Source organism: Cibotium barometz, chromosome 38 (assembly GCF_041138505.1).
Source record: "Cibotium barometz isolate CiBa-2024 chromosome 38, ASM4113850v1, whole genome shotgun sequence".
NCBI lineage: Eukaryota > Viridiplantae > Streptophyta > Polypodiopsida > Cyatheales > Cibotiaceae > Cibotium > Cibotium barometz.
This window is the reverse complement of record NC_141083.1, coordinates 43581682-43598046: the sequence shown is the minus strand read 5'-3', so window position 1 is coordinate 43598046 and position 16365 is coordinate 43581682. Positions and strand designations below refer to the sequence as shown.

The 16365-nt window shown below is 45.8% G+C and overlaps 1 protein-coding gene across 3 annotated transcripts in view; it reads right to left on the bottom strand.

Annotated features, from left to right (window-relative positions):
- LOC147616754 (potassium channel KAT3-like) overlaps nt 1-16027 on the bottom strand; it is a 49831-nt gene extending 33804 nt beyond the window's left edge. For all 3 annotated transcript variants that reach the window (XR_015262549.1, XM_086777814.1, XM_086777815.1), the window contains exons 1-2: nt 15423-16027; nt 457-672 (exon numbers count right to left, since the gene is read on the bottom strand). Coding sequence is in view for 2 of the 3 variants with exons in the window: in XM_086777814.1 (XP_086633940.1) it covers nt 457-672; nt 15423-15610 (404 nt within the window). In the remaining variant the exon portion in view is untranslated. The remainder of the gene's footprint in view (nt 1-456; nt 673-15422) is intronic.
- Nucleotides 16028-16365: the final 338 nt, after the last annotated feature.

The following is a 16365-nucleotide window of genomic DNA, read 5'->3' as shown; positions in this document are numbered from 1 at the left end:
AACTTCTTTCTGAAGTGTAAGCCGGTTGCTATCTGTGAGTAAAATGCGTGGAAGGAGACCATAGCATCCACCTAAGTGTCACCCAGTAACTAAAACACCCATGTATGATGTACAGTCACTAGAGAGCAAACCATTTCAATAACTATTGCACAGATCAACAGCACATTACATTGGCAGAGCATGACTTTTTCTGCATAGGCTTATGTTTGAAACCATTTTCATGGTGAGGGAAAGCTTGCATACTTCTGCTAAATAGTGGTCAATGTCAACATACGTGGACTGTTTTAAGATTGACTGGATGCCATAAAAGAAGTCATGGCACCTTGCTCCAGAAATGCATGTCTCCAAGCTCATAGTATGGTGGAAAACTCTTAGATTAATGTCTGTAGCATGATAAAATGTGCAGGAGAACAGGATTTGCATACTTTTTAATTAGAAAAAACAAAAGAAAAGTACCTTAAAGCTATTTGACTATGCTGATCGACAAGCAAGTATGTTCTCTTGTCCAGGTAAGCCACAAAGAAAGTTACAAATATATCTATCCCAAAGAACGCATCCACCACGTAATCCACCATGAAAAAATGGCCTGGGAGGTCTTGCATGAATCCAAACTCAAATGGAGACACCCAAGCCGAATACACGACAAGAATAATCAGCAAGTTCTGCCACCACCTGCAACAACAAAGGGATAATAAGTTGAAACTTGCCCAGTATCTGTCATGACCCTGTGAAAGTGGAACAGCATAAGTGTGAGCATGGTGGTTGGTGAGCAAGATAAATGTAAGATAAATTGTTAAAGATGCATACTTGGGTGTCCGGACAAAAGAAATATGTGTGGACAGCCCCAAGTATGAATGGGGACCAAGGTTTTTAAGTTTCTAAGGTTAATAAATCTTGGGAGGCCCTTAGAAACTTTAATAAACTTTAAAGGGCCCTAAGATATTTATGGAGGGAGGGCTATTCCACTTTTGGAGTACACGCCTCCTTTCCATCTCTCTCTCTCTCTCTCTCTCTCTCTCTCTCTCTCTCTTACGGGCACTTGCTTTTTGGGAGAAGAGGAGTCGGCTGGTTGCCTGCGTGGAGAGAGCCTGGTTCAAGTTGGCTGGCTGCGTAGAGAGAAGCCTTACAGCAGCAGCAAGACGTCTAGTACAGGCTGGTACAGGCTGCAGGTACACACTGGTACGACAGGTACGGGTGCTGCAGGTACAGGCTATTACAGGTGGCTGCAGGGCGACTGCTGTGTGCAGGCGGCTGCAGGTGTTGACCTATACGGACAGGTCCAGGCAGATAAGGACAGCTCTGTCCAGCAGGTACAGACAGGTACAGTGCAGTCTCGTACAGCTGGTACAGGCGGCGGCGCATCACCAGGGTACAGGCGGCGGCTGCAGGTGTTGACCTGTACGGACAGGTGCAGGCAGATAAGGACAGCTGTCCAGCAGGTACAGACGGGTACAGTGCAGTCCCGTGCAGCTGGTACAGGCGGCGGCGCATCATCAGGGTACAAGTGGCGCATCAAAAGGATAGCTGCAAGTACAGTTCTGAGGCGGCTGCAGGGGGGAAAGTACAGACAGGTACACACGTGTGCTGCAAGTACAAACCTATACGGACAGGTGCACACGTGTGCTGCAGAATTGCTGACACAGGCGGCTGCAAGTACAAACTGGTACGGTCAATCCCTCCGGTGCAGAACTGCGCATAACAGTTGGTAAACTCTGACCTTTTCTTTCTTTCTTTCTTTCCACTGGCTTATGTCTGCTATACAGAGTTGTTTCTTCTGGCCCTTTGTGAGAGGAGGGGTATGGCAGTTTGAAGGGTGGAAACAGAGTTGGACAGTGGATTTGTACTTGGGCTGAGTTTGAAGCCATGAACATGGAACAGCCACATGCGTGCTCAAGGCTGCAATGTTGCATTGTCTTGGTTGATTAGAGGAAAACACAGTGTGTTGCTTTTGTGGGACACAGATCTGTATGTGAATCCTCTATGCTAAGAGGTCTTGAGGGCTGCCAGATTGGACATGCAGGTTTACTTTCCCTGATTGGCTTTGTTGTACTCAGTTAAACTTTCCATTGAATTTGAATAAAGAAATACCGAAAGGGGCGCCAAGCTTTGGGGCCAACAGGTGTCGTTTTTCCTTTTTGTTCTGGAGCATTCTAGCTCCTGTTCATTTGTTGTTTGTCTGGACTACATTTGGAAAGGTGACTGCTAGTCTACCGCACTTTGGTTTCTACCAGAGGCCGGTTTCAAGGTTCCGTTGCCGGGACCCATCATCAACTTTCTTAAGGGGGTGAGCTCGTGGTTGTCTCGAGCAAAGTCATTGCTGAAAAATTCAGCAACATGTCAGACACAGAAGATGAATATTTTTATGATGAAGAGAAAGAGCAAGAGGCCTCTCTTGAGAGAAATGAATCTGAGGATATTCTTGCAGGAGAACAGGCTGCAGAAGATGCACAATATGAGGATGTAACACAGCCAGAAGACATGCCTAGTAAAGAGGAAGATGATGCTCAGTTTAAAAATCGTTTGGCAGGTGTAATGGATGTGTTTATGCAGCTCACTCAAAGTGAGAAGTTTGCTGAATTTATGAGATCCCGTTCTCAGCCTGAAAAGAAGAAGAAAGTGCATTCTAAGAACCCACCTCAGGGCAATAGTGGTGCCTCCCCACAGGATCCTTCTTTTGGACAGTTTCCGAACATGCAACACACTTTTGGTGCCAACTCACAGAGTTCCTTTTTCGGACAGCCATATATTCCACAGCAGTCTATGCATCCAGGCTATTTTGGTGGTGGCTCTGTGTTCCAATCCATGACTGGGGGTTATTCCAGGGAATTTTGGAGCTAGTTTTCAGCCTAGTATGCAAGGGAATATATATGGTGGTATGCAGCCCGGAATGCAAGGAAACATGTATGGGGGCATGCAGCCCGGTATGCATAGTGGTATGTTTGGAAACATGGCCGGAATGTGTGGAATGCCAGGTGTGGGAACTTGATGGGCATGAATGCTGGGGGTAGCAATCTTGTGAAGCCACTTCCTTACGATAATCTAATGCCTATGGGTAAGGCGAAGGATTATAAGGAAGGGGGAGCTGCAGTGAAATTTGACACATTCAGTGGGTCCAAAGATAAGCTAAAGGCACTTACCTTTTTACAGTAAGGCGAAGGATTATAAGGAAGGGGGAGCTGCAGTGAAATTTGACACATTCAGTGGGGCCAAAGATAAGCTAAAGGCACTTACCTTTTTACAGCAGTTTGATGCTGCTTTTTCTGGTGGAAATTACACGGAATCCTCTAAGGTGAGAAAGGACTTTTCTCAAGGGCAATGCATTGCAGTGGTGGTCCACTCTTCTTTTACAGGGCATAGCACCATCTACTTGGATACAGTTTAAACAGGTGTTCTCTTCCGTATGGCTCACATCTACTTTTGAGGTGGATGTAATGACCGCATGGCACAAGTTGGATGCATCAAAGTGTAAAAATCTTGAGGATTATAATAAGAAGTTTTGGGAAGCTTTACTCCCAATTACTACCTATCGTGCAGTGCCTTTGTCTCAGCAGGTGGAGAAGTATTGTTGTGGGCTGCCCAAGGAAGTGCGTGACTATTGCATAAAGACTCGAGTAACAAATATGTCACAGATGATAGAGAATGCTATGACAGCAAATGCGTTACTCACTGGGGTCTCATCTGGATTTAAAGGAAGTAAAAGCTCAAGCAAGAAATCTGAAAAGTCAGGGCATGCTTCGCGTGATGCAAAAGGGTCTACAGAGAAGCGGTATAAGAAGTTACCAATGCCCAAAAGAACTCCTGAGGAGAGACAGGCTTTGATGGATGCTCGGAAATGTTTTTACTGTACAGAGGAGGGACATATGTCTTTTAACTGTCCCAAGCGTAAGTCCCAAAAGGACTCTAACACTAAAGGGGAGCCCAAGTCTAAGAAACCAAAACCTTCTGCAGGGTTAGTTCGTGATCTTGTTGGGGAACAGCCAGGTGGTGAAGAGACTGAGTTATGCAAGACATGGGGCAAAGTGAGAGATCAAAATGCCTTGATTTTCTTTGACACAGCTGCTAGAGCTAACTTTATTTCACCGGATTTGGCTGGCCGATTGGGGATCCGTGCGTAGAGGAGATGGGGCCTTTGTATGAGGTTAATATAGCTTGTCCTGGGTATGCAGAACCCGTTACTCCTATTATTGGGAAGCTCAGGCTTCATGTGCAGGGTTATGTGGACAGTGAAGAGTTCTTCATCATGCCACTTGATGGATGTGATGTTTTGTTGGGTATGCCATGGTGCCATAGAGTACATGCGGTGGTGGATACATACAACAAGAAGATTACTTTGACTCATAGAGGGAAAGAGCATATTTTGGATGTAAAGCTTAAAGGAGAATCTGTTCCTATTGTATCAGCTTCGGCAATTTCATCAGTAATGAAAAAGCATCTTTCCGCGTACTTGATTTTTGTAAAGGATGCAAAAGATGATGAGTCTAAATCTAATTTGTCTATGTTAGATAAAGACAGGACTGATTTCTTGTGTGAGTTCCAAGATTGTTTTTCCAAGTCATTACCAGGAGAACTTTCTCCGGAAAGGCCAGAAGATCATGCTATTGATCTAATTCCGGGGAGTACTCCACCAAATAGACCGCCGTACCGCGTTAGTGCAGCCCAACAAGAAGAAATTATGAGTCAGGTACAGGAGTTGTTGAATAAAGAGTTGATCCAACCTAGCTCATCACCCTTTTGCTCACCTGTGCTCCTAGTACAAAAGAAAGATGGTTCTTGGCGCATGTGTATAGATTACAGGGCGCTAAACAAGAATACCATCAAGAATCGATTCCCTATTCCGAGGATCGATGACATATTGGACCGCTTACAGGGCTCAACAGTCTTTAGTCAGATAGACTTGAAAAGCGGGTATCATCAGATATGCATTAGACCCGAGGATGTGCACAAGACAGCATTTCGGACCACTTTTGGGCTATATGAGTTCTTAGTTATGCCCTTTGGTTTGACAAATGCGCCTGCCACATTTAACAGGATGATGGACAGGATTTTCCGGCCTCAACATTCTTTGATGATATGATTGTGCATTCACATACTGAGGAGGAGCATAGGAAGCATTTGGTCATTGTGTTTGAAGAACTCCACAAGCATAGGCTGGTCATTAATGGCAAGAAGAGTGAGTTCTTCTTGGAAGAGATACACTTCTTGGGGCATATTGTGTCTAAGCATGGAGTCCGTATGGATCCTTCGAAAGTGGAAGCAATTCTTAATTGGCCAGATTTGAGGACCGTGCATGATGTACGCAGCTTTTTGGGATTGTGTTCCTACTACAGGTACATACGGTATTTTGCTGAGATTGCTTCACCCCTTCATGCCTTAACAAAGAAGGCAACTCCGTTTAGATGGGCTGATCAAGAAATTACAGCCTTTAAAAAGCTTAAAGAAAAGCTTCCTTCGGATCCCGTATTGGTATTATCGGATCTCTGAAAGGCTTTTGTTGTCCAGTGTGATGCATGTGGAAACAGTATTGGGACAGTTCTCATGCAGGAAGGACATGTGATAGCCTATGAGAGTCGTATATTGCAGAATGCCGAGAAGCATTTGCAGGTTTATGAGAAAGAGATGTTGGCTGTAATTCATGCTCTTTCTACATGGAGACACTATTTGCTTGGGGCTGATTTCACTATTTGCTTGGGGCTGATTTCACTGTTCAGACAGATCATCAGACCTTGCGTTATTTCCTCACACAAACTAAACTTTCTGAGAAGCATATGCGATGGGCCAATTTTTTGTCTATCTTCCACTTCCAGATTGTGCATGTGGAAGGCAAAAAGAATGTTGTGGCAGATGCTTTGTCACGCAAGCCACAGGTCTCAGCAGTTTCACTTGCTTATCATCATGAGCTTGAGGATGAAGCTTATCGGAGAGTTAAGTTGGCACTCCAGAAAACTCAGCAAAAGCAAAAGAAAGCAGCAGACCGTCACAGACGTGCATTCGAGTTTGCATTGGGTGATTGGGTTCTTTTGCGATTTGAAAAAGCTAGGCTCAAGAAAATGAAGGGTAAAGAGTGCTTATTCCCTAAGTTGAGCATGCGCTATTATGGACCTTTTCACGTATTGGAAAAGATTGGTGAGGTGGCCTATCGCTTGAAGCTACCAGATCACTGGAGGATTCACAATGCATTTCATGTGAGTCCATGTGAGTCTCCTCAGACCTTTCCATGGGGATGTGCCTGAGGATGTATCAGGTGAGGCTCAGCCGGAAGTTGAGGAACTTGATGAGCTTCTTATTCCAGAGCAGATACCGGCACATAAGGAAAGAAAGGTACGAGGTAAAGTTTCTCGTCGCTATCTTGTGAAGTTCAAGAACTACTCACCGATGAATGCGAAGTGGATGGAGGAAGGTGACTTAGCAGATTCACCTCAGGTTTTGTAGCTTTATCTCGATGTGTCACCAATTGGCCGACCATTTGGTCCATCTCCAGTTTTTGCGTCTCGTTCACTTGAGGCCAGGCTGGTGTCTCATGTGAAGAGGCCAGTATTTTGCTGACATGGACGGGAGCCAGACTGGTGCCACCCGTGTGTTAGCAGGATGGTGTCGTATGGACGGGAGCCAGACTGGTGCCACCCGTGTATGACCTAGACTGTGTTCAACCCATGGGATTGTCACGCCATGGAAGAGCCAGTATTCGTGCCGTGTTTTGCCTATGGGATTGTCACACCATAGGGAGACTCGTGCCTGGAACTGTGTCTTACCTATGGGACTGTCACTCCATAGGAAGACCAGGTTTTTATGTTTTTATGTCGTGCCAGTTTTGTGCCGACAGATATTTTGTACTTGTTCCATGAACGGGAGATATGTCCATGTTACTATTTGCACATGCACACATGTTTTGCATGTTTGAAACTGTTTTCGCATGACATGTATTTGTGTGTTTGCCTGCTTGACGTGTTACTTACTGAGCGGGGACGCCTGCCAGTGAGTCGTGAAGTCTGCTCTGTATTCTGACGAGTTTTGGTGCATGTGAACAGGTGGTAAGTATGTCGCACCTGTTGTTTTTAATATTTTATTCCTAACCTTTTGTTTTATAAGGTTAAGTGTTCACATTCATTTAAAAGTGGGCACCCCCTTTGGGCACCCACTTAGGGGCCAAGGTGGGGAGCCCCACTTAAGTGAGTGTGGGGGTGGGCATGGTCACCTACCCACACTGGTCACCCACATGCAAGCGTGGGAATCACTAAGGTTCTTGCATGTGAATCACTAAGGTTGAACTCCACCTTAATTTTTATTAAAATAGGCTTTCACCTTCAGCGAGGAACAATGGGCCGATCAACTTCTTGCGTAGAGAAACCACCCGGCAACCATCTTTTGGCGACCATCTCTTGCGCTCGTTCTCCTACAGGCGGCTGCCATCTTCAGCAGACTACGCACGCCTCTTCTGTCCAGTAGGCTGCGCCTGTTTACTGCAGTCGACTAGGCATCTCTTCTCCTTTCAGCAGCCAGGCGTGTGTGTGTGCTCTCTCTCTTCATAACAGGCTGCGCATGCACTCCTACAGGCGGCTGGCTGGCAGACAGCAGGGGGTTCCATCAGTAGGCAGTTGCACAACCACAGGCTGCACTGCCCTATCCTCTGCGCTGGTGTTACCTGCAGGCTACCCACCTTCTACAGTTCACAGGCTGCGCCTGTTTTACCTGCAGGGCTGCCCACCATCCTCATAGGCGGCTGCCACAGTTCAGATTATGCTCTTCCATTCCATCTTCTCTCCACGCTGCAGCCGGGCCTCTTCTCCCTTGCAAGTGGGTACTCCTTCTCTCACAGCAGGCGGCTGTGGTCTTTTGCGGTGGTACTTGTCTTGATGGTCCACCCCGAGGCGACTGTTTCTTCAACAAGGTGTTTTAACCTCTAAGGCTGCCTCTCTATTTCCTACTTTGAAAGAGGTTGCACATCTTCTCCACTGGCGACTACAAGAGGATTTCACATCTCCTCGGTGGCTACATCTTCTACACAAATACCACGGGTATTGGTTCACTATCTGCCATCCACAAGTAAGTGAATTTCAGATTTAAGTAAAGTATTTTTGTGTTAAATCTGCTAAGGGATTCCCGACTCCCTATACGGCCAACACCCGTTCGGTGCCGGGTAGTCCAAGCTCTATTGGAGAACCTCGGTCCAAAGGTGCTGAGATCGGGAGAGCCAGGCGTTAGTACGAGAGCGCCTGTTTGTGCGTGGTACAGGACCGTAGAGACTGGCGACTACAAGAGGATTTCACATCTCCTGGGTGGCTACATCTTCTACACAAATACCACGGGTATTGGTTCACTATCTGCCATCCACAAGTAAGTGAATTTCAGATTTAAGTAAAGTATTTTTGTGTTAAATCTGCTAAGGGATTCCCGACTCCCTATACGGCCAACACCCGTTCGGTGCCGGGTAGTCCAAGCTCTATTGGAGAACCTCGGTCCAAAGGTGCTGAGATCGGGAGAGCCAGGCGTTAGTACGAGAGCGCCTGTTTGTGCGTGGTACAGGACCGTAGAGACTGGACCACGCTAGTGGTCGTTCTGCTTGGAGTGTCTACTCCGAATGTCGACTTCGAGCCTATTTGTTTGGTTCTGTTTTCATATGTACATGGACATCATCTGGTTCTTGGAACCCATGGAGCATTGTATTTATTAAATACTCCCAATAAATATATCATATATTGAGGGGGGGTCGGCCCGTTCCGGCCCCAATGCTGGTGTCCATCTTTCCATTTCACTTTCATTTCAATTTCAAGTTGAATTAAGTCGTCCATTTCAAATTGTGGTTTTAAAGTTGTGCTATTAAGCGTGTGGGTGTCCAACGGAGTCTTCCCACTTGACGGGATCGGTTTCATTGGTATCAGAGCACGGTTGTTTCCCTCTTCCTAGTGGGGAAACAAACTTGTGTACTGGACATCCCGCTTTTAGCAAACTTTAAACACAATGGACAGCCAAGGCAACCCTTTGGAAGTGCCTAATTCGAGGGGTCCATCTAGTGCCTCTCGTGGGTCTGATGCCCTGCGAGGAAGACACAAGCCCCTTGAAAGGGTTAATGATAGTGAATCAAAGGGTCAACTGTCTCCAGGAAAGACAGTTATGCTTGAACAAGAGCCTGATGCTATGAGGGCTGAAATGGAACATATGAGAAAACTTTTGCAGGCTCAAGAGCAAGAGTTAAAGTTTTTGCATGAAGATCCCCATCTGCAAAGTGCTATTGAAGCCAGGAAGGCTGATGCAATGGTAGATGTAACTTTTGAATCAATGGCACGGGAAGTGGGCAAGAAACCAAGGGAGTTGGCACTTGCCTACCTTCTCCGCAAAGGTGATATTAAAGAGGGGGATGACGGAGAGCTGAAATTCAGAAATCCACCTCGTTTGAAGCATGGAGATCCCGCATCTCAACGGCTGAAATCTTTTATGCAGAAGGAAGAGGTGACAGTCACCTCTCGACATGCATCTTCTGCACAAGGCACTAAGCCTGATAGATATATGTATGCCAGTGCTCATGGAGGGCATGAAAGTCACATGCATGCAAGACATGTATCTCATGGTGACAGGTCTGCTTCCAGAAAAATTTTGCCTTCTGAGTTGTCTCATGGAGAGACATTACCATATGCAGGTAAGTCACATTCAACTGAGTTTCGAGTTCGTGGAGCACATGCCACCGTGCCTCATGAAACTTCTATGACGGCCCATGGAGCCCATGCAGATAGGGCTACCCCGTTGAAAAGAAAAAGAGAAGACCATGAGCCTCATTTCAGAAAGCTCAAGGAATTCAAAGCAGGTGACAAATCTGTCAAATTTGATGTCTTTCATGGTGAACATGATGCTTCTAAAGTGTTAGCATTTGTGGCACAGTTCGGCATTGCTTTTAGCGATGAGGACTTTACAGAAAAGTCAAAGGTACGCCATGCTAGCATGTTTTTGAAAGGGACTGCTGCTCATTGGTGGATCACTGAAAAGATCACCAAGGATCCCATCTCCACTTGGAAGGAATTTAAAGACAGATTCTATGCTCAGTTTTTGCCACCAAATGCGGAGCAAACTCTCACTCAAAAGTGGGACAGGCTGGAACAAAGAGACAATGAAAGTATGCAACAGTATGTTAACAAATTCTAGAAAGTGTTGCTAGAAGTGACTCCCTTTATGCAAATCACTGAGGATGAAAGAAAGAGGAAGTTTCGTTCTGGACTGCAACCAGCATATCGTTCAGGCATTGAATTGCACCCGAAACATACTTTGCAACAACTCACAACTTCTGCTCTTGCTACGGAGCAATTGGTGCTCAAGATTAAGCAGGATCAAGGAGGTTCAAAGGGAAAGGACAAGGCTGTCCCAAATCAGCAAAAGGGTGGACAGCCACCTAAAAAGAACTTCCAGGAGTCCTACAAGGGTGGTAAAGCTGAAAATAACACATCTAAAGATCAGGGCCCAAGGAAGAACAAATTCGGCTTAACCCCGGAACAAAGAGAGCAATATGCCAAGGATGGAAAATGCTTTTCTTGTGGTAGCAAAGACCACATGTTTCGACAATGCCCAGATCGCAAACCAAAGCACGAGGACATGCGGTTCCTGATGTGCAAGGAAATACAGGTCATGATGCAAAAGAGCGAATGGTTTGCAAGGCTTGGGAGCAAATCAAGGATCAGCCCGCCTTATTCATGTTTGATGACTGTGCAACTGACAACTTCATCTCTATGCAAATGGCAGCTACATTGGGTATTGAGGTCGAGCATATGGGACCTCAGATTGAAGCCGACGCTGCATTTATTGGTAAAGAGGTGCAGGTTACCCCATTGATAGGGAAGTTGTGCATCCATATCCAGGGCTACCTTGATAATGAGCATTTCCTAGTTGCTCCACTGAATGGATGTGATGTATTGTTGGGCAAGCCATGGCACCATAGGCTTGAGCCCCGCAAAGACTACAAGTCTAATATGATTTCTTTTATGCATAAAGGCCGCATGCATTTTATTGATGCTGGTACAGAAGGGGATTCCATCCCACTTGTATCACACATCCAAATTAATAAAGCAATGAAAAAGAGTCTTTCTGCGTACTTGGTTTTTGTTCGTGATAGCCTTGTGCCAAATCATCAAAATGTGGATGCTATGTCTAATGATAGGCTGAATTTTCTTTATGCATTCAACGACTGTTTTGCTGATTCATTGCCAGGTGAATTACCTTCCCAAAGGCCCGAAGATCATCGCATAGATCTTGTGCTAGGTAGTTCTCCACCTAACAAACCCGCATACCGAGTGAGTGCTGCACAACAAGAAGAAATCATGAAGCAGGTAAACGAGCTTTTAGAGAAAGGTTTGGTTCAGCCCAGTTCCTCACCTTACTGCTCTCCTGTGCTTCTTGTTCAAAAGAAGGACGGATCATTCCGTATGTGTGTGGACTATAGAGCTTTGAACAAGCTTACCATCAAGAACAGATTTCCAATTCCGCGAATTGATGATATCTTGGATAAGCTTGATGGCTCAGCTTGCTTTAGCAGACTTGATTTGAAGAGTGGTTATCACCAGATCCGAGTGGTGCCACAAGATGTCCATAAAACTGCATTCAGGACAGCCTTCGGATTATATGAATTCTTGGTAATGCCTTTTGGTCTCACCAATGCTCCTGCTACTTTTAATCGAATGATGGATAGGATATTCCGACCCCATCGCAAGTTCACAGGAGTCTTCTTTGATGACATCTTGGTTTTCTCCAAAAATGAGCAGGAACACAGAACTCATTTGGTCACAGTGTTCGAAGAGTTGCGGAAGCACAAACTTTTCGTAAATGCCAAGAAAAGTGAGTTTTTCCTTTCAGAGATTCATTATTTGGATCATATTGTATCCAAAAATGGAGTTACAATGGATCCTGCAAAGATAGAGACCATTCGGAATTGGCCCGAATTGCAAAACGTACATCAAGTACGTAGTTTTCTGGGATTATGTTCGTATTACAGGCATTTCATAAGGCATTTTGCTATGATTGCCACTCCTCTATATGATCTCACGAAGAAGAAAACTGCTTTCAAATGGACTTCAAAGGAACACGATGCTTTCTTGCAGCTCAAGCATGCGATCATATGTGGTCCAGTATTGATTGTTCCTGACTTGCACAAGCCATTCGTGGTTGAATGTGATGCTTGTGGCGATTGTATTGGAGCTGTCCTAAATCAAGAAGGGCATGTAGTTGCATACGAGAGCCGTTGTTTGCATGATGCCGAGCTTCATATGGATATCTATGAGAAAGAGCTCTTGGCTGTAATCCATGTATGCCCCAGAACAGCTGGTATGATGAGGAGTGCAGAGAGACTAGAGCCCGATTGCAGCGGGAGGTTGCTTTGGGAGTCACTACTCACCGACAATCACGTATTGCCTTCCGACGCCTTGTGCGAAGGAAGAAGCGGGCCTTCCTTGCTCGGCTAGAGCAGGAATTATACCAGTTGTTCTTGAGCCAGGATTCGAGGGAGGCTTGGCGTCTGTTTCATGAGTCCTCCCCTGCTTTGGCCATCACTTCTACAGAGGTCTGGGGTAGTTATGCAGCATCTCTATATACAGTTCCTGGACAGACACCTTTTCCTGACCCGCCAGCACCATGCCCACAGACATGTACTTTCTTTACCGCAGAGATGGTAAGGAAGGCCATTGATAGGATGAAGATTGGGAGAGCATATGATCATGATGGATTGGTTGCTGAGCACTTTATTCATGCGAGAGACATGCTGGCAGAGCTTCTAGCAGTGATCTTCAATCGTGCTATGTGCGAAGGCTTACCCAAGACTTGGAGTAGGTCCACCATCGTGCCTATCTTCAAGTCATATATGCCATTGTACTGCATACTATGAGATACGTGGTCGTTTCCACTGTTTATTCAGAGAGGGTTTTGGACCACTTTCCAGAGTCATGGGGTACCAGGACCAGAGGTGTTTGGGATTGTTCTTGCTTGAGCTGCGGAGACATAGAGATAGCCTGCTTAGGCGCACAGAGAGCCAGACTCAGAGGCACATTACACACTTCTTTAGTCCAGCCATCACTGTGCCAGATGGACCACAGCAGCAGCAGGACATGGATACCGCCCACACCAAAGGTACACTGATTGATCGTGCGATTGAGCTTGGGTGGTCCACACGCCCACGACTACGGAGGAGGGCATCCCAGCATAGACGGAGGTTGCAGCGGCGGATTCGGATTATTCTGGCGAGGCATGCGGGACACCCAATCAGGGTGCTGACCACAGAGGATATAGAGGAGATCCGCCAGCGTCCGATGCGGCACATATTATGAGATGGAGGCACCTCCATAGTGTACCCCTCCGTCCCACATGATATTGTATCCCCTCACTATATTCCACTCACCTCCATAGCGTACCCCCCCCTCACTATATTCACACCCTATAAGGGTTTCTGTTTACCTTCCAGTTCCAGTTTCATTTTCTAGGTGCCAGTAGTATCATCTTTATTTTTCATTTTCTGGGTTTTTTTATCCAGACATTGTATCAGATCCACCATGATGTAACTTTTGGTCTCATAGGTCATTATGGCCTTCTGAAGACGTTAATATAACATTTCATTTCATTTCATTTCTCTCTCTCTCTCTCTCTCTCTCTCTCTCTCTCTCTCTCTCTCTCTTACGGGCACTTGCTTTTTGGGAGAAGAGGAGTCGACTGGTTGCCTGCGTGGAGAGACTGGTTCAAGTTGGCTGGCTGCGGAGAGAAGCCTTATAGCAGCAGCAAGACGTCTAGTACATGCTGGTACAGGCTACAGGTACACACTGGTACAACAGGTACCGGTGCTGCAGGTACAGGCTATTACATGCGGCTGCAGGTAGGGCGACTGCTGTGCAGGCAACGCATCTAACAGGCGGCTCAGGTGTTGACCTATACAGACAAGTGCAGGCGGATAAGGACAGCTCTGTCCAGCAGGGACAGACGAGTACAGTGCAGTCTCGTACAGCTGGTACAGGAGGCGGCGCATCACCAGGGTACAGGCGGTGGCTACAGGTATGGACAAGTGCAGGCGGATAAGGACAACTCTGTCCAGCAAGTACAGACGGGTACATGCTGGACAGACGGGTACAGTGCAATCCCGTACAGCTGGTACAGGCGGCGGCGCATCATCAAGGTACAGGCAGCGCATCAAAAAGATAGCTGCAAGTACAGTTCTGAGGCAGCTGCAAGGGGAGGAAAGTACAGACAGGTACACACGTGTGTTGCAAGTACAAACCTATATGGACAGGTGCACACGTGTGCTGCAGAATTGCTGACACAGGCGGCTGCAAGTACAAACTGGTACGATCAATTCCTCCGGTGCAGAACTCCGCATAACAGTTGGTAAACTCTGAACTTATCTTTCTTTCTTTCTTTCAACTGGCTTATGTCTGCTACAGAGTTGTTTCTTTTGGCCCTTTGTGAGAGGAGGGGTATGGCAGTTTGAAGGGTGGAAACAGAGTTGGACAGTGGATTTGTACTTGGGCTGAGTTTGAAGCCATGAACATGGAACAGCCACATGCGTGCTCAAGGCTGCCCTGTTGCATTGTCTTGGTTGATTAGAGGAAAACACAGTTTTGTGGAACACAGATCTGTATGTGAATCCTCTATGCTAAGAGGTCTTGAGGGCTGCCAGATCGACATGCAGGTTTACTTTCCCTGATTGGCTTTGTTGTACTCAGTTAAACTTTCCATTGAATTTGAATAAAGAAATACCGAAAGGGGCGCCAAGCTTTGGGGCCAACAGGTGTCATTTTTCCTTTTTGTTCTGGAGCATTCTAGCTCCTGTTCATTTGTTATTTGTCTGGACTACATTTGGAAAGGTGAGTGCTAGTCTACCGCACTTTGGTTTCTACCAGAGGCCGGTTTCAGTATCTCTCTGTGAGTTATGTACAATAACAAGCTTGTTAACTAGTATATCTATAATTGCCCATTTTCAAAACCTTCATAGTGACAAGCATCTTAGTTATATCTTGGCACAAAAACTGAGAAAGCCTTGTGAGATTTGAGGTTGCAAATACTTCATAAATGAAAATACATTAGATGAAAAAAAAATTTCAGAACAGTATATGTTTGTCCTTAAGGTGCATGCTTAGCATGATCTTGTTTGGGATGCTCATCCTTAGATGGACCGAAAATTCCTCAGGGCATGGATGGCATCAATACATAGTGATGCTTCGCATGCTCATGCTTGTCATGGCCGTGTTTAGATGAACTGAAAATTCTTTACAGGCATGATTAGCGTCACTTCATTGTCATGCTGCTTAGATGGGCTGGAAATTCTTTCAAAGTATGATCAGGATCCATGTTTTGCTATGCTTAGAAGGGTCATGCTATGATGCACCAAAAAATCACCATACAGTAGGCTTTTTTCTTTTTTCTTTTGTGGCTCAAACATGTATTTGAGGAGGGGGAGGAAGATGGTGTACCTGTAGCGGGGGTCGTACGGCGAGATGATGCGTTTGCGGAGGCGAAGATGGCTGTTGCTTCTGGCACCCAACGAGGGCAATAGGCCACTAGAGAAGCTATGGTAGCTGGCATCCAGAGAGTGCTCGGTATCACGGAGCTGCCTGCTCTTGCCACACACTGTGTGCAGCACAGCCTCCACAAAGGCCATGACTGATGATATAAAATAATATGATAAAAGTCCCAAGACAGAGAAAAAAAAAGGCACACTGTCTGGTTTAAAAAACACATATAAAAAAACCGTTTCTAGGCCAAAAATGCAGCAGAGGGCACCGTATTTCTGTGCAAAATGCACAGTTTCTGCACAATATGATCATCAATAGCAGCAGTCTTCCCCCTTCTCCATGTATGCTACTAGCTATGGAGTTAATAGAGAGGCTTTCTGTTTCAGCTTACTGTGTTGATGCAGCACACTCTTGTTGTAGAGCACTGGCGTGGCTCTTCCAAGCAGCCTGACAACCTCCATATCTCGTTAAAACTTGACGGTAGATGGAGGAGTGTAGTCTGCACAAGGCTTCCTTTTCGCTAGGGCTAAGATAAGCTCAATCGCACGTTTCACGGGTGGTTTAATTGCATGTTCTTGTTGTTTGAAAACTATATATCCTTTTTATTTTCCGAGAATATAAATATATACATAACTATGTATCTTTATCTTTACATCTTATCATTATTATCATAATATACAAAAGTCACCGGCTAGGCGGCCCCTTGAGGTGAGCCCCACCAAGTCAAACAACTCTTTCTATCTATATATACTAGTATTGCACCCGCGCATTGCTGCGGCCGACCAAGGTTCCAGAAAAGAACTATTCCCTCTCTACAACCACTCAAATATTGAAACTCTCTCTCTCTCTCTCACATGCACACACATACACACCTGCTCTCTCTCTCTCTCTCTCTCTCACA